At 41.3% G+C, this 26879-nt stretch overlaps 1 protein-coding gene across 1 annotated transcript in view; it reads left to right on the top strand.

The window, feature by feature from the left end:
• Positions 1-26732, top strand: part of LOC132543936 (voltage-dependent calcium channel gamma-7 subunit-like) — a 76415-nt gene extending 49683 nt beyond the window's left edge. The window contains exons 2-4 of the mRNA XM_060207490.1: positions 9227-9313; positions 14080-14214; positions 26443-26732. Coding sequence (XP_060063473.1) covers positions 9227-9313; positions 14080-14214; positions 26443-26732 — 512 coding nt within the window. The remainder of the gene's footprint in view (positions 1-9226; positions 9314-14079; positions 14215-26442) is intronic.
• Positions 26733-26879: the final 147 nt, after the last annotated feature.

Below are 26879 nucleotides of genomic sequence, written 5' to 3'. Positions count from 1 at the left end.
GCCATGTCTTCTCCCGTCATCAACTATCAATGGCGCTATGTCACCTCATCAGCTGTCAATGGTGGTTTGTCACCTCATCAACTGTCAATGGTGGTTTGTCACGCCATCAACTGTCAATGGTGGTTTGTCACGCCATCAACTGTCAATGGTGGTTTGTCACCTCATCAACTGTCAATGGTGGTTTGTCACGCCATCAACTGTCAATGGTGGTTTGTCACCGCATCAACTGTCAATAGCGCTATGTCACCTCATCAACTGTCAATGGCGCTATGTCACCTCATCAACTATCAATGGTGGTTTGTCACCTCATCAATGTCAATGGTGGTTTGTCACCTCATCAACTGTCAATGGTGTTATGTCACCTCATCAACTGTCAATGGTGGTTTGTCACCTCATCAACTGTCAATGGTGTTATGTCACCTCATCAACTGTCAATGGTGGTTTGTCACCTCATCAACTGTCAATGGTGGTTTGTCACCTCATCAACTGTCAACGGCGCTATGTCACCTCATCAACTGTCAATGGTGTTATGTCACCTCATCAACTGTCAATGGTGTTATGTCACCTCATCCACTGTCAATGGTGGTTTGTCACCTCATCAACTGTCAATGGTGGTTTGTCACCTCATCAACTGTCAATGGTGTTATGTCACCTCATCCACTGTCAATGGTGGTTTGTCACCTCATCAACTGTCAATGGTGGTTTGTCACCTCATCAACTGTCAATGGTGCTATGTCACCTCATCAATTGTCAATGGTGTTATGCCACCTCATCAACTGTCAATGGTGGTTTGTCACCTCATCAACTGTCAATGGTGTTATGTCACCTCATCAACTGTCAATGGTGGTTTGTCACCTCATCAACTGTCAATGGTGTTATGTCACCTCATCAACTGTCAATGGTGGTTTGTCACCTCATCAACTGTCAATGGTGTTATGTCACCTCATCAACTGTCAATGGTGGTTTGTCACCTCATCAACTGTCAATGGTGGTTTGTCACCTCATCAACTGTCAATGGTGGTTTGTCACCTCATCAACTGTCAATGGTGGTTTGTCACCTCATCAACTGTCAATGGCGCTATGTCACCTCATCAACTGTCAATGGTGTTTTGTCACCTCATCAACTATCAATGGTGGTTTGTCACCTCATCAACTGTCAATGGTGCTATGTCACCTCATCAATTGTCAATGGCGCTATGTCACCTCATTAACTATCAATGGTGGTTTGTCACCTCATCAACTATCAATGGCGCTATGTCACCTCATCAACTGTCAATGGTGGTTTGTCACCTCATCAACTGTCAATGGCGCTATGTCACCTCATCAACTGTCAATGGTGGTTTGTCACCTCATAGTGCTTCAACCGTGTTGTTGCTTTCACGATATACTGTAAAATAACAGCATTTCATTTTGAAATTGCAATGTAAATTTTCTGATTGTCTACAGAATTGATTCGCTAACAAGCTGCAAGCCGGTATTTACGTCAAAAATGATTCTCACACTTGTTTCCCTTTTTAATTTCTGGTGTACTATAAGAGAATACAAACATATGGAGACAACAAACATCAATGACTACATCGCAAGGATTAAAATTTCTGCTTGTTAAGAATTTAGAATGAGTATATGAAGCTATAATTGGTCCGCCTGTATATGTCAGGCCGTTAACATGTCGATTGACATGTCTCCTGGTTCCGGTGTCTCTAACCTTAAACGACAAAACTAAGATTGTCGACGTCGAGTAATAATATCTAACGTTACCACAATAACGATATGTTGTCAAAATCGCTCAAAAATTACAAATAGTTTTATCAACATTCTTTGTTCTCGGTTTCTGAAAATAGATGCTTTTAGCTGTATAGCGTGTTTTATGCGATGTTTTTGTGTAATGGAAATTCAGAGGAAGACAAGCTAACACTTGATACGTGTTGGTAAAATCAATGTGCCAACATTACATGGGATCTGATACTGTGGACGAGCCGAGGTATCACACCTTGCGATAATTCCAGTCCCAAGTAGTTTCCCAGTATAGCAGTAATACAGCATTTCATAGTTGTTGTCGTTACAAAAAAATCTGCTGTTTTATGTATCAAATTTCTCGCCGCATTAAAACATATACATATAAATATTAGTTTAATAACTGAAGTAATCTAGTTTCAATTTGATTGCTTCAAACTTCCATCCTGACTTACGTTTTCTCTGTGCTTTTAGAGAAATGCCGTATAACACAAACATCGTTATTTGTGCGCCGTTAAATGCTTTTGTAGGATAAAATCCAAGATAAAACCAGTCTCACTCCTCTTGGCTACATACAGGGCTTCGTGTCAGAAGCGTCATTGTAGCTGAAAAAAACGGTATGGCGTCGTTAATTTTGTCGCTTTTGGATGAAAAAGGATATTTCTCTATTGCTTCATGAGCAGTTCGGTCTTTGGTTAAATATATAGGAATAACTGTCTTACTGTTGTAAGTGACGTCCCCCGTAACAAGTAGAGTAGTGGACAGTGTTGCTCGTCTAGGATTGTTAAAAAAAAAAAAAAAAAACACATAAGTAAATAGCACCTTTTAATACAATACGACTTATGTCTCGTCAGCCAACCAGATGCCGGAAATAAGGTATCTCCCAGAATGCATTTCGACACGGGATTAGAGGGAGCAGGCATGTACTAAAGTAATTAACATACAATCATATATAATTATGCCGGTTTCTTATGTGAAAATCATACAAGAACTTCCATCACAGTTTGATATGAGTATTTAAGTGCTAGCGTTCTGTACCGTTTTTTTACTTATTGATATAAAAGACTTACATAATGACTTTCCCTACATTAACCATCATTTGATTCGGGAGGTTTCTGTGCTATTTCGGCGTCTATTTTCCTGTCACTTATGACAGATGTTATAAGCCTGTAATTTTCTCAGAGTATACAACATATTCATCCGTAGGATGTGGTATTTGTCTTGTGTGACGGCCACATCGATCACTACAGACATTCATGCACGTGTGACGTAAACGTCTCTCGCATGTACGGTCTGGGCTAGGCTATACCGGCCCAATCATTGAGAGTGTCCACGAGTGGATGTGCAAATAATTTTCAAAAACGAGATAGGGGTAAAAAGTAGTGGTGGAGTTGTTTCGAGCAGAGGAAATATTCACAGCCATTGTTGTAGGGGCCCAGCCTAGTTTTACATGTAGTAGGTGACTGTCCCCTCTATCCTATCCGCAAGTTTGGTACGACTTATTAATGTGTACTTAACATAGTAATCAATCGGTTAAGAGGTGGTAACGACACTATCAACGTGGTTACAAGGTGGTAATGATGTTATGAAAGTGGGTATGAAGTGGTAACGATACTATTAACGTGATAACTAGATGGTAAAGATGTTATTTACGTGGTTATAATGTGGTAACGGTGATATTAACGTGGTTATGAGGCGATAAATGTGATATTAACGTGGTTATGAGGCGATGAATGTGATATTAACGTGGTTATGAGGCGATAAATGTGATATTCACGTCGTAATGAGGTGGTAACGATGTTATGAACGTTGTTATGAGGTGGTAACGGTACTATTAACGTGGTTATGAGGTGGTGATAAAATGATGGGGTAGTTTTACGGTCGTTATATCGATCTCATTAAAAATATTCTATTTCTTTGTACGATATGAAGCTGAATGTGTTTGTTGCGCGTTGTAACGTTGTTCTCATTTGAGGGTGGACATTACCTACTTGGATTGGTCAGGATTTACATGGCAGTAAACACTTCATCTTGTACTTTTTACAGGATTTTCCAATTTGTTCTTTCTTTTGTTCATATTTACCCTAATTTATTGAGTTTGTATTATAATTAATTTGACATGTTGGTGTTCCCTTGATTTTTGTAGTTATGAGAAAAAGACAATGTGGTATACAAGTGAGGTATTAGTGTTATATACAATATAGATATGTAATTCAATAACTCGATGGCAAAATTACTTCTTTGGTCGTGCACAATTCAATATTTCAAATGTCGCATAGAACACGACTGTCTGCAACCCTACCAGTGGTGATACGTCTGTATTGGCGAGTTGGAATGCGGTTTCACCAGACAGTCGAACTACCTTTGGTATGCCACTACTGCCAGCTATACAAACCCTATCTGATTACCATTGTAATGTGGTGTGTTGTGGTATAAGATGCTGTTTCCGTGGCGTTGTAATTGTGTTTGGTCGTACACCTTGTCCCCTGGGTATGGTCGGAGGTATCAGATCCAGTTACGGGCACTGGCCAGTCCGACAATGGCGCTCACACAATCAGCACCAATCAAAAACAGTAAGTGGTGCCCCGGCATTCCATCCTGATCTAACACGCGATTCGGCACCATTAGGAGTAGGTATGGTCCAATAGAGGTGTCAACTCAATTGTGACCGTTTCACCTCTTCGGACAGTGTCCGAGAAAACACTTACCATAAATTGTGAAATAACTTTTTCCCACAGCAATGTATTGGGATGAGTCAGTACTGAATTGGCCGTAATATGTCGAGTTTCTGAGACCTACATGTATCATATTGGCTGTGCAGTTCATCCATTTATCATCCTGGTCCATCTGATGCTCATTGTTTCCAAAAAACCTTCACTTTGCCCTGTACTTAATATCTAAACAGACACCGCCCTCGGTTTCAAAACGGCGAAATTGCTATTATTGCTACACCGAAGCGACAGAAACTAAGGCACGAACATGCTGCAAAAAGTGTCCCGTCTGCTTACAAACTGGTCGATGTAGCTATTAGGGAGGGGGCCTAGATTGATGGCGTTTTGTTGTTGCCATTTGTTGCTACAAGTGACAATTATCTCGCCCAGAACTGTGTTTATCAAAACAGGACAATGGTTCATTACATGATCAACGCCTTCATTTATTGTAGCAGTAAGTAATCGGTACGGATTTTAAAAAAATACAATTTATGGTCACTGTAAATCTTATAGACAAATAAAGTTGGTTAATGTGCGATTAAAAATACAAAAATACAATTGTATATTTAAAATAAAATGACAGTCCTTTGAGGAATGTGTAAGGTAAGTGACAATAAAACGGTTTAGAACCACCATAAAGCGGTCCTGAAGAAAGCCCAGAAAAGTCTAGAATGTTTATTGTTTATTGTTTTTTTACGTCCTGTGTTCGGTAGTGATATTTGGTAAGCAGAGAGTGCTGTGTTCGGTAGTGATATTTGGTAAGCGGAGTGTGCTGTGTTCGGTAGTGATATTTGGTAAGCAGAGAGTGCTGTGTTCGGTAGTGATATTTGGTAAGCGGAGTGTGCTGTGTTCGGTAGTGATATTTGGTAAGCGGAGTGTGCTGTGTTCGGTAGTGATATTTGGTAAGCGGAGTGTGCTGTGTTCGGTAGTGATATTTGGTAAGCAGAGAGTGCTGTGTTCGGTAGTGATATTTGGTAAGCAGAGAGTGCTGTGTTCGGTAGTGATATTTGGTAAGCGGAGTGTGCCGTGTTCGGTAGTGATATTTGGGAAGCGGAGTGTGCCGTGTTCGGTAGTGATATTTGGGAAGCTCCAACCTGTGTTCAGTGTAAATCTTATAGACAAATAAAGTTGCGTTTTAGTGATAAAAATACAATTATTTAAAATAAGCGGAGTGTGCTGTGTTCGGTAGTGATATTTAAGGTAAGTGACAGAGTGTGCTGTGTTCGGTAGTGATAAAGCGGTTGGGAAGCGGAGTGTGCTGTGTTTATTAGTGATATTGTTTTTTTACGTCCTATTAACAGCAAGTGTCATGTTAATATTTGAAAGCCGGAAAGTGCTGTGTTCAAATATTTGGTAAGCTTGGTTAGTGAAAATGCTGTGTTTTAGTGATATTTGGGAAGCGAGAGTGTGCCTGTTTGTCCGCGGTAGTGATATTTGGACAAGTGTGCTGTGTTCGGTGATATTTGACAGAAGTGTGACAGACACATGTCTCTTGATATTTGGGAAGCGGAGTAGTGATATCTGGGAAGCGGAGTTGCTGTGTTCGGTAGTGATATTTGGTCAGCAGAGAGTGCTGTGTTCGGTAGTGATATTTGGTAAGCGGAGTGTGCCGTGTTCGGTAGTGATATTTGGTAAGCGGAGTGTGCTGTGATATTTGGTAAGCGGAGTGTGCTGTGTTCGGTAAATATTTGGGAAGCGGATGTGCTGTGTTCGGTAGTGATATTTGGTAAGCTCTGTGTTCGGTGATATTTGGTCAAGCGTGTGCTGTGTTCGGTAGTGATATTTGGAAGAAGTTGTTGGAGTGTGCTGTGTTCGGTAGTGATATTTGGTAAGCGGAGTGTGCAGAGAGTGTGCTGTGTTCGGTAGTGATATTTGGTAAGCGGAGTTTGTGACAAGGAACTTTGTGAAAATACCATAAAGACACTGAAGCATTAATCAAGGTGATATTAAATCTTGTGTAAACGGAGTGTGCTCATTAAATGTGCTGTGTTCGGTAGTGAATTTGGTAACATGTGTGTTCTTATTTGGTTGTGCTGTGTTCGGTAGTGATATTTGGTAAGCTGAGAGTGCTGTGTTCGGTAGTGATATTTGGTAAGCGGATTGTGCTGTGTTTAGTGATATTTGGGAAGCGGAGTGTGCTGTGTCGGTAGTGATAATTGCTATGATATTTGGTAATGTGACATGTTCTTCAGGTTTGTGTTCGGTAGTGATATTTGGGAAGCGGAGTGTGCTGTGTTCGGTAGTGATATTTGGTAAGCGGAGTGTGCTGTGTTCGGTAGTGATATTTGGGAAGCGGAGTGTGCTGTGTTCGGTAGTGATATTTGGGAAGCGGAGTGTGCTGTGTTCGGTAGTGATATTTGGTAAGCGGAGTGTGCTGTGTTCGGTAGTGATATTTGGTAAGCAGAGTGTGCTGTGTTCGGTAGTGATATTTGATAAGCGGAGTGTGCTGTGGTCGGTAGTGATAATTGGGAAGCGGAGTGTGCTGTGGTCGGTAGTGATATTTGGGAAGCGGAGTGTGCTGTGTTCGGTAGTGATATTTGGGAAGCGGAGTGTGCTGTGTTCGGTAGTGATATTTGGGAAGCGGAGTGTGCTGTGTTCGGTAGTGATATTTGGGAAGCGGAGTGTGCTGTGTTCGGTAGTGATATTTGGTAAAGCGGATGTGATATTTGGGAAGCGGAGTGTGCTGTGTTCGGTAGTGATATTTGGGAAGCGGAGTGTGCTGTGTTCGGTAGTGATATTTGGTAAGCGGAGTGTGCTGTGTTCGGTAGTGATATTTGGGAAGCGGAGTGTGCTGTGTTCGGTAGTGATATTTGGTAAGCGGAGTGTGCTGTGTTCGGTAGTGATATTTGGGAAGCGGAGTGTGCTGTGTTCGGTAGTGATATTTGGTAAGCAGAGAGTGCTGTGTTCGGTAGTGATATTTGGTAAGCGGAGTGTGCTGTGTTCGGTAGTGATATTTGGTAAGCGGAGTGTGCTGTGTTCGGTAGTGATATTTGGGAAGCGGAGTGTGCTGTGTTCGGTAGTGATATTTGGTAAGCAAAGTGTGCTTGTGTTTGTTAATAGTGATGTTTCTGATGCTCCAACCCATTTGTTCCTGTGTGATGAAGTATAACTTGAAACTAACATACTCTAACGTTTTAATGTCAGTTGTTATGCGACATTCCAGTCAACACTCGAGGATAGTGACATTAACCTAACGAATACCTCAGTTTTGGCTGACAAAGTATATTCACCGTCAGTAATAGTCGACACGTGGAGGTACATGACTATAGTTATCCTTAACGTGCTTGTTTGGTGGTTTAGTAGATTGTAGAAATCACTATCAACGACATCAAAAAGTACTTTGAATCCTATAAAATTCAAACTAATGACATCGATAAGGTACACAACACGGAAACCCAATTTCGTATTGTGGTGTGCTGTTTATCTTGCTCAGATTGTATGAAGAATGATTACAATACTAAGCGGCACCCGGAGACAAACAAATATCATGGGTTCATTAATACTTGAATCGATGTTCTTGCGTGAATTACATGTGATTAACAGTGAGATACAAAAGATACACTCCGGAAAGGGTTATAGTCAACAATGAGATCCAAGGAAATTAGCAAATACAGGATTTCCCTTGCTATGACTATAGACGTATTGACATTCGATTATGACCGTGTGCAAGACATCAGGATAAGTGACATCACATTGCCAATTAATTGACACATCACATTGGTGTCATGACCAGTCATCACCAGGCGTCGTGACCAATCATCACCAGGTGTCATGACCAGTCATCACCAGGCGTCGTGACGTCATCGCCAGTCTTTGTGGCGTCATCACCAGGCGTCGTGACCAATCATCACCAGGTGTCGTGGCCAGTCATAACCAGGTGTCATGACCAGTCATCACCAGGTATCGTGACGTCATCACCAGGCGTCGTGACCAATCATCACCAGGTGTCATGACCAGTCATCACCAGGCGTCTTTGCGTCATCACCAGGCGTCATGACCAGTCATAACCAGGTGACGTGACCAGTCATTACCAGGAGTTGTGGCGTCATCGCCAGGCGTCGTGGCGTCATCACCAGGTGTCATGACCAGTCATGACCAGGTGTCGTGACCAATAATCACCTTGTGGTGCCCTCTGTTGTTGGCATCGTCGATAATTTAGTGCTTTGTTGTGACTGTAAGGTTGGAGAGCTCGACGTTAGGCGGTCCTTATTGAATTATTGTCCGGGTAATTGTTGGATGTAATTCTGTTGATGTTTTCGGATCAGCATCATTTCCGCTTTATGTGCGGATGTAAATTGCATCATAGTTTTTTTCCCATATTACAGACAAGCACGTGGTCGTAAACGTTGCCTTACTTATAAATTGAAGAAATGAACAGAATGTATTAAATGTGTCTCAGACGCCGAGCTCTAAAGTAACAAAAACCAAACAGAGTTGGCGACACCCGCTACGCTATTGTTTGAATGACAAAAACCGACTTTAAACAGCCAGTTGAAAAAAACAAATGTACTAGGTTGAATTCATACAAATCTATACTTAAAACAGATTCAACTGACACACGTTTCGCTGCCACATATTTTGCCTTTATCTTTCTGCGATTAAATGCCAATAGCCTTTACCTAAAGTCTGGGTTATCGAAAAATGTGCACGATAAACAAAACTGAATGTGTGATAATTTGATATAACTTGGGGTTGGGGTTACGTTTGTTTTTTATTGATGTCATACATGTATCCTGACTAAAAATGGCATTTTAAACTAAACACTGGTGTTTGTATTTCAGGAAGTGTTGCCCCGCCGTGTTTGACCGTGAGCTACTTTGGAGATCCTGGGCGTGTTGAGGGACAGGAAACGTCTTTTGCCATTATAAGTAAGTAAATTAGACCGTAAACTGAAGAACATTGTTACTTATGAATATATACATGTAGGTATATGGTTTTGGTTAAGAAGACTAGAAATCTTACTTCAAGCATAAATTTTGCATCACAGCCTACACAAAATACTAGCGGTGATTGATAGAAAGCTGATGATACAAGCTCTGTCACAGGACACAGTTGCTATCCATGTTCCAAACATCATGATGAAGGCCAGTGCTGTGTAGATACATGGTGACTCGCTGGGGAAACCTTACAGAAGTACAAGTTTGGTGTTCAAATGTTCATAGGTTCATATTAACAACTGTTTAAGAGCAGTAACGTTTTACAAATTCAATAAAAACATTGGTATTTGAGTGATTCGATCAAAGTATAGTCATCTTACATTACCAGTTATATTGTATGATATATATGACAATACAGTACGTGGGCGGCTGTCTCCGATAACCTCACCAGTCCCCTCCTACGTGTCGACTTCGCGTTGTCGTACATTATATCGGATGTTTACCACAGAGGTCGGCCTCCATTTCATGTAACAGACAAATGTAATGTAATTTCTGTCGTCTTTAAACCATTGATTGTATACTGTAAATATAATTACTAATCAGGTTCACAATCCGGTTGATCCTGCAATTTAATTCTCGTCGACCCGTCCTCCTGGGTTTTCTGTCATTTCTGAACATCACGTGCAGTGTCAAATTTGTGTAGACCAGCGCAATGTTCTTTGATCGGGAGCCAATTCGTACTCTCGCGAGATGAAATTGGGACGTTCTTTTGGCAAACTGTGTCCTTCTCTATCTTTGATGGTCAGCATTTGCCAATACAAATACTATCAGGCAACATGGTTTCGAGTAATAGTCTCTTGGAAAATGACCTTTAGACCTCAATACCAAAATACAATTATATAAAAGATACGTCAAGGCCCGCCGTTAATGTCAGCCGGGACTGTTGTAGACGTCATAAAGGGCCGTTGTGGAAGTCATCGGGGACTGCTTTACACGCAATCAAGGTCCGCCGTGAATGTCATCAGGGACTGCTTTATACACCATCAAGGTCCGCCGTGAATGTCATCAGGGACTGCTTTATACACCATCAAGGTCCGCCGTGAATGTCATCAGGGACTGTTTTATACACCATCAAGGTCCGCCGTGAATGTCATCAGGGACCGCTATATACGCCTTCAAGGTCCGCCGTGAATGTCATCAGGGACCGCTATATACGCCTTCAAGATCCGCCGTGAATGTCATCAGGGACCGCTATATACGTCTTCAAGGTCCTCCGTGAATGTCATCAGGGACCGCTATATACGCCTTCAAGGTCCGCCGTGAATGTCATCAGGGACCGCTATATACGCCTTCAAGGTCCTCCGTGAATGTCATCAGGGACTGCTTTATACACCATCAAGGTCCTCCGTGAATGTCATCAGGGACCGCTATATACGCCTTCAAGGTCCTCCGTGAATGTCATCAGGGACTGCTATATACGCCTTCAAGGTCCTCCGTGAATGTCATCAGGGACTGCTTTATACACCATCAAGGTCCTCCGTGAATGTCATCAGGGACTGCTTTATACACCATCAAGGTCCTCCGTGAATGTCGAATACGTCTTAAAGGGTCATTGTGTATATCATCGGGTAGCAGTTTATTTACATTGCACGACATATGTATATCACGACACAAATACTTTTACTTACTACGAATCCAGATTGGATGTTCCCTTGCCTTCCCTGTTTACTTTTCTGTGTCCGTTACCATCAGCTCGTTGGCTCTGTTTATATATGCACGTGTGCTTGTCTTTTGCCAACAGCCAACCAACCATGACGGTCATTTATAATGGGTAATGATATTGTAGCACACAAGGTAAACTAGTATAATCAAACGATCACCGCTACAGACGGTCCCATCCCACTGAGGGGATGCAGGTCGCCCCCGCAGGTCGCCCCTCACGTCGCCTGAACACCGACGTTCTTCGATGAGAGGATGCCTGGACACGGGAGGAGTCACGGAGCCGGAAACCCTGTCAACCAACCAGCCAACCGCACTCATGGTGGCGGTTGGTATTTTTACACGCGAACACACCATAACTACTCGAGTACGTCATCGGTATTCAAGATTAATTTTAATTTTGTATCTGTCGAATTTCAAAGTCTGTTTGAAATCCTTCCCATCATTTAGGACAACGCAATATTATATCCTCTTTTACCTCATTCTAAGCTTTTTTCAAAAGTATTACCTTTATCTGTATTCTCTAACCTTTATTATTAATATGTATGGACATACATGAACACCCCGGGCCTGATGTGTCCTCTGAAGTATTGACCAATTTCCACTTAAACATACGCTGTCTAAGACATAAGTTGACTCACCTTGAAAATATTGCAGACGAATTTCACGTGGTATGTATCACGGAATCCCATCTAAACAAAAGTGTCTCTGATGAAAAAATAGCATTTTGTGGTTTTAATAGTAATCCTTTGCGGAAAGATCGTGAACACTCACAGGATGGAGGTGTTGTTGTTTATATCTCAAATCTAATTTCTGCTCCGCGTCGCTTTGACCTTGATATTTCTTTCAATAACTCCTCATATATATATAATTTGTACAGTATATAGACCTGACGATTGTGTAAATCCATTCCAGGAACAATTTGAAAACTCCATACAGGCTGCACTAGATGAAAATACTCATGTAATTATTGCTGGTTGAAACTCGTCCTAAACTTAATGTATTATCCGCATGTACGTGTTATCTAATGTGATGCCGCAACTTATTCGGGTAGGCAATACACGTGCTTCTCTCCCAGATCCCGTGCTTCTCTCCCTGATCTCGTGCTTGTGAGTGATTCACGCATGGTTGGCTTTTCCGGTGTTATTGAAATCGACATGGGTATTTCGAATCATGGCGCTACTATTGTTAATCAACTGAACATATTTCTTACTAAGAAATTTAAACGCATGATCTCGTGTTATAAGAATGTTGATTATCTCAAAATCAATTAACTGTAACAAAACACCAACTGGCAATTTGAATTTAGGAATGCTTGCTGACGATACTTCCCGAACAGTCTCTCCTTGTTCTGCTGCTGAATTTGAAACGATCACTAATAGAGATCTTGAAAAAAATCCTAATTTTGCCGAGAACTGACTTGTCAAGCTTATTTCCAATAAAACCGAGGCTCTCCTGATCTCAAATACCAGTGATGAGCTGGATGTTAGTATGATTTTTAATAATGTTCATATTGATTTTAGTGAATATCCTAAACATCTTGGTATTTTCCTGTGTGCAAACTGTAAATGGACGTATCATATTGATAACATTTGTAAAGGTGTTAGTAAGCAAATAGGAATACTTGGAAAGTTTAAATTTATCTTAAATGGCAAAACTTAAAATATCATCTATCTACCCTATATACTCCCGCTTCTGGAACACTGCTGCGAAGTTTGTGACGGATGAAAAATTGTCGATGCTAACAAACCTGAAAAACTTAAGCTTGAAGCAGCGGGTATAGTAACTGGTCTTTCTCCATTCAGTAGTAGGGAATCTCTACTTTGAAACAGATCGGGAAGCTTTGTCTCAACGACGTACCTGACGCAAACTTCAACTGTTCTATATACTGTATAACAACATGATCCGCTCTTACCTAACAGACAATCTCCTTGACAGACATTCTCCCTCCTCTAGTATCTACTTAAACCCCATATAATTTAAGAAACTCTGAGAATTCCAATTTTTCGTTACAGTCTTCATCGAACTCGTTTATCCCTTCCACTATAATGTCATGGAAAGCACTTGACTCTAAAACCAAAAATGTACCTTCCTACACGAGTTTCAATAAATGCCTCCAAAACCAAAATGAATTTTTTAAGGTATCGGATTACTACTTGTTCGGCGATCGAAAGTTAAATGTTATACTAAGAAGACTCCGCAATAATTGCAGACCTGAAATGATGATATCTTTAATGCTAATCAACACCCCAAATTGAGCTTTCGGTTATACTAATGAGAATGCTTACTATTTCCTTTTCATTTGCCATAAATTTAATTATAAACAAATACAGTAGTTCCGAAACCTTCATATCATCATTTGGTTATGAAGATTACTCGAGTGAAGGAAATAAAGATTTATTTATACATGTCCATCAGTACATTTTGAGTACTCGAAGGTTTTATTTCGGTCACGATCCTCTCTCTCTCTCCTCCCCCCTATCTCTATCTCTTTCCTCTCTCTCTCTCTTCCCCCCCTCCCCCCCTCTCTCTCTCTCTCTCTCTCTCAGCATTTGTGGTTAAGTATCAGTTATCCCAGGGTACTGGTATAGATAGCCATGATTGGTAGTACACTTTCACTTTACTGTAATGTGATGATCCTGGTTAAGGTGAACTTCATCACAAACGCATTTGATGTATTGTATTTACTGACTTTATCTTAAACTCAATTATTTGCAGATTTGTGTCTAACATGTAGATATAAAACTATGTATCCGACGGAGTTATGAAAAATATATACAAACATCAGATATATGCAGAGTGGCTGACTCAAACTTACATCAATACAATAGTAATAAATATTATATTCTTTGATTCTCGTGGGATGGAAACTCCCGCGAAAAATACCAAACATTCCATCCCACTCAAGGAAATATATTATTATTCCTTAATAAACAAAGACTATCTTCTATGTCAAATAATATAACTCATAACTCAAATTGCAAGCTGAACTTTTGTGAGATTGGTTTTTTCAATGACAACTTGTCGTTGGTTTTTAGAGTCCAACCGAGTGGCAGCCATGATTCCTGTGATATCGCTGATTCTTCTTACCATAGCTGCAGTCCTCAGTGTGCTCGGCAACCTACGCCAGGACATCAAGACGCTCATCTCCGCTGTCATCTACATATTAGCAGGTAACGTCATCGTACACATCTGTCTACATATCGTCTCATCTGTCGTCGCCATGCTGGTGTGTACAATCGTCGTACATATCGTGTATATCATCTTCTCTACTTACATGTCCTGCTATGTAAATTCATCGTACACCTCTGTCTACATATCGTCTCCTTTCCCGTCTTCATGGCAGTGTGTAAGTTATCGTATCTTTCATTCTACCTATCATCTCATCTGTCGTCTACATGGCCGTGTGTAATGTCATCAGGTTTTATTGTGAGTACAAATATACCATCAAGCAAGGTCAAGGCCTATATATCGTTAATTCAGTCTAAGGTATATATCACACAGACAGCCCCAAGGAAACTGAAAATTCACCCAGAATCATTTAATAGTTTGTACATTTAAAAAAAACCCTGAAGTTAATAACAACTGCTGCAGCTAGAAATGAGCAAAAAGAAATACGGAATCCATCACGTTACTATAACAACACAGCACGTGTAAAAAGTCATCCTTGTGCCCTGGATTACAATTCTATATGGAAAGGAAGCAATGGAAACAGTTGCAATATTACCTTGTGCCGAATGGCAGTAAGCTAAATCAACAATGCTTTCAGCTCTCCATTGGTATTCCACAATGACAGGCATACATCATGTGGAATACTTTGCTGTAATTCAACCAAGAACGTATAGGATTTCTTATTATCACCGATGTCTCATCCCCATATACTAATGTTCCTTTACCGTCAAAGTCCAACATGAATGTTATTTTATCATAGCTTTAAGCAGCGTGATAACTATTGGACGGAACTATGTACAGGTAAATACTGGGTATCAAAATGGCCCGATTTTTTTCATTAGGCTTTTAGAAAAAAAAACCCGATATGTTTTAGCTAAAACAGAACTTTCTGTTCAATAATGTGACGAGTAACATTCTTCATTTCTGCGCTGATATTGCCTATAGAAGTTTACAGGTTACCACCGAGGAACGTGGGTATAGTATGTTACGTGTCATTGAGCACGGCGCTTCGCTGAGGTTGAAAGCTTGACCATGACCGTTATCACGTGTTACTAAGTACGGGAATGCTCCGAAGTACACAAGGTATTAGATGTGTGTGTGTTTTTTTCTTATATTTTTATTCATTTTCCCAAATACACAAGACCCTATTGATTAGATTTAAAATGCAACGAGGTATCTCAGATTTGCATGTTAATGACTACGGCACACGCCGAGAAACGTTATGTATGGCGTGTTCCATCTTAGCGACTGCAGCGCTGCAGCGAGGTACACTATGATCTTAGCGACTGCAGCGTTTCAAAGAGGTACATTATAATCTTAGTGACTGAACCGAGGTACACTATGATCTTAGCGATTGCAGCGCTGAACCGAGGTACACTATGCTCTTAGCGACTACAGTGCTGAACCGAGGTACACTATGATCTTAGCGACTGCAGCGCTGAACCGAGGTACACTATGATCTTAGCGACTGCACCGAGGTATACTATGCTCTTAGCGACTACAGTGCTGAACCGAGGTACACTATGATCTTAGCGATTGCAGCGCTGAACCGAGGTACACTATGCTCTTAGCGACTACAGTGCTGAACCGAGGTATACTATGATCTTAGCGACTACATCGCTTCACCGAGGTACACTATGCTCTTAGCGACTACAGTGCTGAACCGAGGTACACTATGATCTTAGCCACTACAGCGCTGAACCGAGGTACACTATAATCTTAGTGACTGAACCGAGGTACACTATGATCTTAGCGACTGCACAGGTGCTGAACCGAGAGGTATACTATGATCTTAGCGACTACATCGCTTCACCGAGGTACACTATGCTCTTAGCGACTACAGTGCTGAACCGAGGTACACTATGATCTTAGCCACTACAGCGCTGAACCGAGGTACACTATAATCTTAGTGACTGAACCGAGGTACACTATGATCTTAGCGACTGCACCGAGGTACACTATGATCTTAGCGACTACAGTGCTGAACCGAGGTACACTATGATCTTAGCGACTGCATCGAGGTACACTATGATCTTAGCCACTACAGCGCTGCACCGAGGTACACTATGATCTTAGCGACTACAGCGCTTCACCGAGGTACACTATGATCTTAGCGACTACAGCGCTTCACCGAGGTACTCTATGATCTCAGCGACTGCAGCGCTGCATCGAGGTACACTATGATCTTAGCCACTACAGCGCTGCACCGAGGTACACTATGATCTTAGCGACTACAGCGCTGAACCGAGGTAAACTATGGTCTTAGCCACTACAGCGCTTTACCGAGGTATACTATGATCTAAGCGACTACAGCGCTTTACCAAGGTACACTATGATCTTAGCCACTACAGCGCTGAACCGAGGTACACTATGCTCTTAGTGACTACAGTGCTGAACCGAGGTACACTATGATCTTAGCGACTGCACCGAGGTACACTATGATCTTAGTGACTGCACCGAGGTATACTATGATCTTAGCGATTGCAGCGCTGAACCGGGGTACACTATGATCTTAGCCACTACAGCGCTGCACCGAGGTACACTATGATCTTAGCCACTACAGCGCTTCACCGAGGTACACTATGACATTAGCGACTACAGCGCTTCACCGAGGTACACTATGATCTTAGCGACTGCACCGAGGTACACTATGATCTTAGCCACTACAGCGCTGAACCGAGGTACACTATGATCTTAGTGACTGCACCGAGGTATACTATGATCTTAGCGATTGCAGCGCTGAACCGAGGTACACTATGATCTTAGCGATTGCAGCGCTGAACCGAGGTACACTATGATCTTAGCCAGTACAGCGCTTCATCGAGGTACACTATGATCTTAGCCACTACAGCGCTTCACCGAGGTACACTATGATCTTAGCGACTACAGCACTTTACCGAGGTATACTATGCTCTTAGCGACTACAGTGCTGAACCGAGGTACACTATGATCTTAGCGACTGCACCGAGGTACACTATGATCTTAGCCACTACAGCGCTGAACCGAGGTACACTATGATCTTAGTGACTGCACCGAGGTATACTATGATCTTAGCCACTACAGTGCTGAACCGAGGTACACTATGATCTTAGTGACTGCAGCGCTTCATCGAGGTACACTATGATCTTAGCCACTACAGCGCTTCATCGAGGTACACTATGATCTTAGTGACTGAACCGAGGTACACTATGATCTTAGCCACTACAGCGCTTCATCGAGGTACACTATGATCTTAGCCACTACAGTGCTGAACCGAGGTACACTATGATCTTAGCGACTGCAGTGCTGAACCGAGGTACACTATGATCTTAGCGACTGCACCGAGGTACACTATGATCTTAGCCACTACAGCGCTTCACCGAGGTACACTATGATCTTAGCGACTACAGCGCTGAACCGAGGTACACTATGATCTTAGCGACTACAGTGCTGAACCGAGGTACACTATGATCTTAGTGACTGCAGCGCTGAACCGAGGTACACTATGATCTTAGCCACTACAGCGCTGAACCGAGGTACACTATGATCTTAGCCACTACAGCGCTGAACCGAGGTACACTATGATCTTAGCGACTACAGCGCTTCACCGAGGTACACTATGATCTTAGCGATTGCAGTGCTGAACCGAGGTACACTATGATCTTAGCGACTGCACCGAGGTATACTATGATCTTAGCCACTACAGCGCTTCACCGAGGTACACTAGGATCTTAGCGACTGCACCGAGGTACACTATGCTCTTAGCGACTACAGCGCTGAACCGAGGTACACTATGATCTTAGCCACTACAGCGCTGCACCGAGGTATACTATGATCTTAGCGACTACAGCGCTGAACCGAGGTACACTATGATTTCAGCCACTTCAGCGCTGAACCGAGGTACACTATGATTTCAGCCACTTCAGCGCTGCACCGAGGTACACTATGATTTAAGCAACTACAGTGCTGAACCGAGGTACACTATGATCTTAACGACTGCGCCGAGGTACACTAAGATCTTAGCGACTACAGCGCTACACCGAGGTACACTGTGTAGATGATATTACTACATCTTAGTGACCACGGCGCTGCGCCGAGGCACACTGGATAAGCACTATTATATGCTAGTGATTACGGCGCTGCCAATGCATACTTGATACAGGGATTCGATATTATCCTCACATGGTACAAGCTTTGAAGTACATCTTTACCAATGATACACGTGATAATGAATGCTATCGTGAACATTGTTGGGCCTAATCGTACTGGCTATAACACCTATATATAACGTCCATAGTCAATATTTCCGAATCTGGTGTTGCACTAAGTCATACAGGTTATTTCACTACCCTGGCATGTAATTTTTAAATTGCACGCTGTACCGACTCAATTAAGACTGCATACAAAATATATGTACTGCACGCACTAATACTACGAACGAATGGATTTAGGTATGGGTTGATTTCGTGCGGCAACAAGGGATAGTCATTAAAGTATAAAGTCTATTGAGTTGTGTTCGTGTCAATCATATAGTTTGTGGAGGGGTTAGGAAGAAATAAAGGACAAAAATACCATGGTAATTAGTTCTATCGTGCAGTGCAAGTATTCGGAGACTAATTGAAAGGATGTTGCTTCACCTTGCTCGTTATCGAACAGATCAGCTGTCAACATGAGTCGGTCTGGAAACTGAAATCTTACAGATCAGTATGCTGTTAAAAGATCAAACTTAACGATATCATAGAGCTATATGTGAGATGCTAAGATAATAGAAGTAATATATTCATAGCTTATCGAAATTTGTTACCAAATAATAGCTTTTCGATGACACTCAAGCCTTTTTATCTCCTATCACTTATAATCCAACAATTTAGTGACCTCCTGTCTCTGATCACACAACATCCTAGTGACCTCCAGTCTCTTATCACACAACATCCTAGTGACCTCCTGTCTCTGATCACACAACATCCTAGTGACATCCAGTCTCTTATCACACAACATCCTAGTGACCTCCCGTCCCCGATCACACAACATCCTAGTGACCTCCTGTCTCTGATCACACAACATCCTAGTGACCTCCCGTCTCTGATCACACAACATCCTAGTGACCTCCCGTCTCTGATCACACAACATCCTAGTGACCTCCTGTCTCTGATCACACTACATCCTAGTGACCTCCTGTCTCTGATCACACAACATCCTAGTGACCTCCAGTCTCTGATCACACAACATCCTAGTGACCTCCTGTCTCTGATCACACTACATCCTAGTGACCTCCTGTCTCTGATCACACAACATCCTAGTGACCTCCAGTCTCTGATCACACAACATCCTAGTGACCTCCCGTCCCCGATCACACAACATCCTAGTGACCTCCTGTCTCTGATCACACTACATCCTAGTGACCTCCTGTCTCTGATCACACTACATCCTAGTGACCTCCTGTCTCTGATCACACAACATCCTAGTGACCTCCCGTCTCTGATCACACAACATCCTAGATCACACACACATCCTAGTCTCTGACACACAACATCCTGTCTCTGATCACACAACATCCTAGTGACCTCCCGTCTCTGATCACACAACATCCTAGTGACACTAACCTAACATCCCTTTCTGATCCAGGTATCTGATTACAAAGCTCACAACTCGCTCTCGCAGTAGTTCCCTCTGAACATGCGATCTCCCCTCTTTGAACATCCACTTTGGCGCCCCTTTCCCCTCTGAACAACCCGGTTAGGGCTCTTTCCTCTCTGAACAATCAGCCTGGCGACCTCCCCTCTATGAATACAGCCTGGCGACCTCCCCTCTATGAACACGGCCTGGCGACCTCCCCTCTATGAACACGGCCTGGCGACCTCCCTCTATGAACACGGCCTGGCGACCCCCCCTCTCTGAACAATCAGCCTGGCGACCTCCCGTCTCTGAACAATCAGCTTGGCAACCTCCCCTCTATGAACACAGCCTGGCGACCTCCCCTCTATGAACACAGCCTGGCGACCTCCCCTCTATGAACACAGCCTGACGACATCCCCTCTATGAACACAGCCTGGCGACCTCCCCTCTATGAACACAGCCTGACGACATCCCCTCTATGAACACTGGCGACTTTTTCTTCTAATATCCAGATATTACCCATTCACTATGTAAAATTTTTTGGCGTGTTGTTTGTGTAAAATTAAATTCATAAAATGACATTTAGTGGAGAAGGCATCAATACACATTACACAGGAGACATCTACACTATCTCGAAACCCAGCGGTCACACTACAGTCAGATCCATACCATTTACATATTCTGTAGGAACGCAAAACTCTTTTATTTTCAAACATACTTTTAGATATCAGACATATATATGGACCCGATTACGGTCGCTATTACGTTTTGTTACTAAAATTTTCTCGTTTAGAAATCGACTTAAGGACGTTTTTGTCCTTGCCGCGACATATGTGGTAGGCAGGAGTTATGGTTCTCTCAGGATCGCCTCGACTGACGGTGTCCTTAAACAATTCTACTAGCCTGTATTTATAATTGTGTATGCCCGATTTCCCCGATGGCATGACTTTATTAGCAGTTTTACATTTCACATACAGGAAAAGATCCATCGACGGCTCTATATTGGTGCTTAACATGCTGGATCAGGCACACCGCCATTTGTAAAGTGGAAGTTGGCGGACCCGTTCGTGACAATCAGTTACAATTACTTCCATTAAAGAAAGGAAGCTTCTGTCTGATAAGTTAGCTGATCTATTAGAGTGTCTAACAAAATGTAAAAAAAAATGCTGATACATCTAGTACACAGGTGTAGGTAACTGTGCTGACAGTACACAGGTGTAGGTAACTGTGCTGATAGTACACAGGTGTAGGTAACTGTGCTGATAGTACACATGTGTAGGTAACTGTGCTGATACATCTAGTACACAGGTGTAGGTAACAGTGCTGATAGTACACAGGTGTAGGTAACTGTGCTGATACATCTAGTACACAGGTGTAGGTAACAGTGCTGATAGTACACAGGTGTAGGTAACTGTGCTAATACATCTAGTACACAGGTGTAGGTAACTGTGCTGATACATCTAGTACACAGGTGTAGGTAACTGTGCTGATAGTACACAGGTGTAAATAACTGTGCTGATAGTACACAGGTGTAGGTAATTGTGCTGATACATCTAGTACACAGGTGTAGGTAACTGTGCTGATAGTACACAGGTGTAGGTAACTGTGCTGATACATCTAGTACACAGGTGTAGGTAACAGTGCTGATAGTACACAGGTGTAGGTAACTGTGCTAATACATCTAGTACACAGGTGTAGGTAACTGTGCTGATATAACACAGGTGTAGGTAACTGTGCTGATAGTACACAGGTGTAAATAACTGTGCTGATAGTACACAGGTGTAGGTAACTGTGCTGATAGTACACAGGTGTAGGTAACTGTGCTGATAGTACACAGGTGTAGGTAACTGTGCTGATACATCTAGTACACAGGTGTAGGTAACTGTGCTGATAGTACACAGGTGTAGGTAACTGTGCTGATACATCTAGTACACAGGTGTATGTAAATGTGCTGATAGAACACAGGTGTAGGTAACTGTGCTGATAGTACACAGGTGTAGATAACTGTGCTGATAGTACACAGGTGTAGATAACTGTGCTGATACATCTAGTACGCAAGTGTAGGTAACTGTGCTGATAGTACACAAGTGTAGGTAACTGTGCTGATAGTACAAAGGTGTAGGTAACTGTGCTGATAGTTCACAGGTGACTGTGCTGATACATCTATACACATGTGTAGGTAATTGTGCTGATACATCTAGTACACAGGTGTAGGTAACTGTGCTGATAGTACACAGGTGTAGGTAACTGTGCTGATACATCTAGTACACATGTGTAGGTAACTGTGCTGATACATCTAGTACACAGGTGTAGGTAACAGTGCTGATAGTACACATGTGTAGGTAACTGTGCTGATACATCTAGTACACAGGTGTATGTAACTGTGCTGATAGTACACAAGTGTAGGTAACTGTGCTGATAGTACACAGGTGTAGGTAACTGCGCTGATAGTACACAGGTGTAGGTAACTGTGCTGATACATCTAGTACACATGTGTAGGTAACTGTGCTGATACATCTAGTACACAGGTGTAGGAAAGGCAACTTTGCTGAACTACTAACAGTAACGACTTATCATATATACAAAATGACATGTGATCAAACTAATAATATAATAGTTCATTATTCTCGTTTTCGATACCCTTTATTGTCGTTAGTGTATTAACAATCTGAATATCTCTCAGTCCATTTTGATACCGACATGAGTTTACTTCAGCTCCATGTATATCTTCTCGAGATAACGAGACCTCGTTACGTGTTCTATATGTACTTTGTTGTAGCTAGATGCCATTTTACCTTTGATAGATAAGTATATTTGCAGTCTTTGGATGAATAAGATGTCTAAGAAAAACTTCCTTGAGATATCGTCGATTGTTGAACTAAAACTGCGGTTTCTGGTTGCAAGCTTATATCAAACATGTCTTCTTTCCGCTTTGTTGTCTCCGAAATGAAGCCAGGCGAAAAACCTGCTAAAGTTAAAATATTGGAAAAAATAAAAATAATAAATAAAATTGAAAAAAAAACTCGCCAAACAGAGGTGAAAAAGATGTCGACGCTTAAAATGGTGTTTTAAACCCGGTTTGGCGTATTTTCGCTTCCCCCCCCCCCCCCCCCCCCCCCCCCCGTTATTTCGCTTTTTTCTCAGACGCCTTTTCGCGGATAACAAAGCAAAATACAACACATTAGACATAAACCGCAATAGCTATCTAAGTAATACTATCGTATTCACCATGTGACATGTTCGCTCCTCTTCCAAAACGGGTAAGCATACTTACTTACTGTCATGTGTGATTTACCCAATGTGAACAGTCGCACAGACGTAGGAGTCATTTCCTAGTCATATCGTTCATCGTAGAATTCAAAATGGCCATGTTGATATCTCTTGGCGATATCAAGGCAAAATGATTATTTTCTTGTCTATACCATGCGTGTACTGTTTTTTATCTTTTATTCCATGTCAGATTCCAGAAAACCTGAATTGATCCCGAAAACGATATCTTCTATAAGTTACACCGAAATAGAATCTTATTTCTGATTATGAGCGATTCAGTAAATATGTATTATATATGTTTCTTATAACCTTGCCAGGTCATGTAAAGTAAACCTAATATTTAGATGGCGTGCTATGTATTAGGTTTTGTTATATCTATAAGCCATATGGTACCAGAGAGTCTTGATCACCAGACATCACCGTCAGAGGGAGGGTGGGGTAGAGGCACAACTTGTTGCGATCGAATCTTTTGATGCACGTTTTTAAAGGTTTCGAATATTCTTTTTTAACATAACTACATTTATTCAGTTTAAATCCAAATTGGGCTGATTGTACACTACATGGTATCCTTTAACAACAGGAATGCTAGAGCTTCTAGGCTGACAGTAATGGTTGTATATGTTAGATTACCAAGTGTTAATAACCGCTAATCGGCCTTGATCATTACTGAAAAGCACGGACTGCTAATTAACTCTTTGTCGACTTCTTTTTCTTGATTGTGTTAACTGAAAGAAAATGTAATTTATTTTATAGTTAGTTGTTTGAATTTAATTATCTGTATCTGCATTTCGCTGAAAGTTTTCACTTATAGGACAATAAATTCTGATGATGTCTTGCCATGTTTGTTGGTAAATAGGGGCAGATTAAGACCCGCTTTCTCGCGATGTGCCAGCTCTGCAGATTAGCACAGTGTCTAATTGAAACAAAGCAAGTATGACGCGCGACCTTGAGTACCGTAATTGTCGTGCCTCGGAATCAATGTATAAAGGCGCACAGAATCGTGCAACATGTGCTTGCATACATGTATAATTCACGGACAGATATTTCAAACAGTTGGCTGCTTTGCAAACATTTTAGGTAATCTCTCTGAGACAGTCGTTCTGTGACAGCGTAGGTATAATGGAGACAGTCTGGCAATATTAATGGATTGTCTATCGAATTATGCATTGGGACACTCGTAGATGCAGCTTCTGTATAAACATTATAGCTTTCTGATTATGTACAGAAATCATAACTTGACATTTGTCATTATCTTATGCGCATTTTACATTTAATATTATCTTATGTTCATTTAACATTATCTTGTGTTCATTCAACATTGTCTTATATTAATTCAGCATTGTCGTACTTTCATTTAACGTTAACTTTTGTTTGTGTGTTATATACATCTTGTGTATGACGATAACCAATGTTTTTGGCGAGCCACTTTTGTCTTTCTGTCCCGAGTCAAAATGCAGCTTATATTTTAAGACATTGGACATGTATTCTGTTTATCCTGCAACATTGATTGAAAATCAGACTACTGAAACTTAAACAGTTTTGTTGTTCAATCTGTGTTTTCCTGACATTGACGTTACGCTGAATTTTGCCTGATCACGGACGCCAAAACAACTGCTCCGCGCGGAAACATAGTTCCAAACTTCATCGAATATAACAGCGATTTTATGAATTTTCATAAATCAGCTTGTTCATTGCAACATGTTAAATCGATTATATAAACAACAATTTATATTTCCTAAATGTAATATTCAAGTAAATTCAGAGTGATCAAACGCCTTTACCTTCTGTATAATTATATATATGACAATGACCAAACGTCTTTATGACGATGACCAAACGTCTTTACCTTCTGTATAATTATATATATGACAATGACCAAACGTCTTTATGACGATGACCAAACGTCTTTATGACGATGACCAAACGTCTTTACCTTCTGTATAATTATATATATGACGATGACCAAACGTCTATATGACGATGACCAAACGTCTTTACCTTCTGTATAATTATATATATGACGATGATCAAACGTCTTTATGACAATGACCAAAAGTCTTTACCTTCTGTGTAATTATATATATGACGATGACAAAACGTCTTTACCTTCTGTATAATTATATATATGACGATGACCAAACGTCTTTATCTTCAGTATAATTATATATATGACGATGACAAAACGTCTTTATGACGATGACAAAACGTCTTTACCTTCTGTGTAATTATAAATATGACGATGACCAAACGTCTATATGACGATGACCAAAGCCCTTTACCTTCTATGTAATTATAAATATGACGATGACCAAACGTCTATATGACGATGACCAAAGCCCTTTACCTTCTGTGTAATTATATATATGACGATGACGAAATGTCTTTATGACGGTGACCAAACGTCTTTACCTTCTATGTAATTATAAATATGACGATGACCAAACGTCTATATGACGATGACGAAAGCCCTTTACCTTCTATGTAATTATAAATATGACGATGACCAAACGTCTATATGACGATGACCAAAGCCCTTTACCTTCTGTGTAATTATATATATGACGATGACCAAACGTATTTATGACGATAACCAAATGTCTTTATGACGATGACCAAACGTCTTTACCTTCTGTGTAATTATATATATGACGATGACCAAACGTCTTTATGACGGTGACCAAATGTCTTTATGACGATGACCAAACGTCTTTACCTTTTAGAATAACAGCTCTTCTAACACAATCAATAGATGATTTGAGCATGACGTTTCGATGAATAAACGGTCACTTTAATCATACAAATGACCAATGTGAATCATAGGAGCACTGACTTACGTAAGGAACCAATCAACTCCTTTCAAGCTGCAGTTCATGGAGAATCAGGATACGCCGCAGCGGGGCAGTACTAAACAGGAACATAGTGTTAAAGAAAGCGAACATGTAGCAGTATATTTTTGCTTACAGGTCAGGATTTTGTTGTGGGTTTAACATTCTACTTGTGTTTACATGCCAGAGTCTGTAACAGTATGTCTGAAATTCATTTTTTTTGTTAACTGGTCTGAGTCTAGCAGTGGGTCTGATATTGTACTTTTATTTGCAGGTCTGAGTCTAGCAGTGGGTCTGATATTGTACTTTTATTTGCAGGTCTGAGTCTAGCAGTGGGTCTGATATTGTACTTTTATTTGCAGGTCTGAGTCTAGCAGTGGGTCTGATATTGTACTTTTATTTGCAGGTCTGAGTCTAGCAGTGGGTCTGATATTGTATTTTTATTTGCAGGTCTGAGTCTAGCAGTGGGTCTGATATTGTACTTTTATTTGCAGGTCTGAGTCTAGCAGTGGGGGTCTGATATTGTACTTTTATTTGCAGGTCTGAGTCTAGCAGTGGGTCTAATTCTGTACATCTCTGTGATCAATGATGAGGTTGGCCACCGAATGAAAGAAAAAGACAAAGAGGAATCCTCCTTTAGTTACACTTACGGATGGTCTTTCTACTTTGCCGGAACCGCATTTCTATGTGCCATGTTATCAGCGGTCATCCACGTATCACTCTATCTCCAGAGAAACTCTCGAAAGGAGGAGATGGTACGGGTCATTCCAGGGCTTGACGAACTGCTGGAAAGCGACACGGGTACGGCTAACCCCACTGTCATCATCTAATGTAACAATTTCTGGCATCCTAGCCTATATGCAGATACACTTGATAAAACACACCTATGATTTAATATACATTTAAGTTAATTATGTGTAATATTTCCTCTATGTCGATTGAAATTTCGATGTGTTTTTTCTTGTGCACTCGTCAAT

The sequence above is a fragment of the Ylistrum balloti genome, unplaced genomic scaffold, assembly GCF_031769215.1.
Source record: "Ylistrum balloti isolate Yb309-2 unplaced genomic scaffold, AGI_CSIRO_Ybal_v1 Utg369772, whole genome shotgun sequence".
NCBI lineage: Eukaryota > Metazoa > Mollusca > Bivalvia > Pectinida > Pectinidae > Ylistrum > Ylistrum balloti.
The sequence above is the reverse complement of the archived record's forward strand: the minus strand, read 5'-3'. Positions and strand labels throughout refer to the sequence as shown.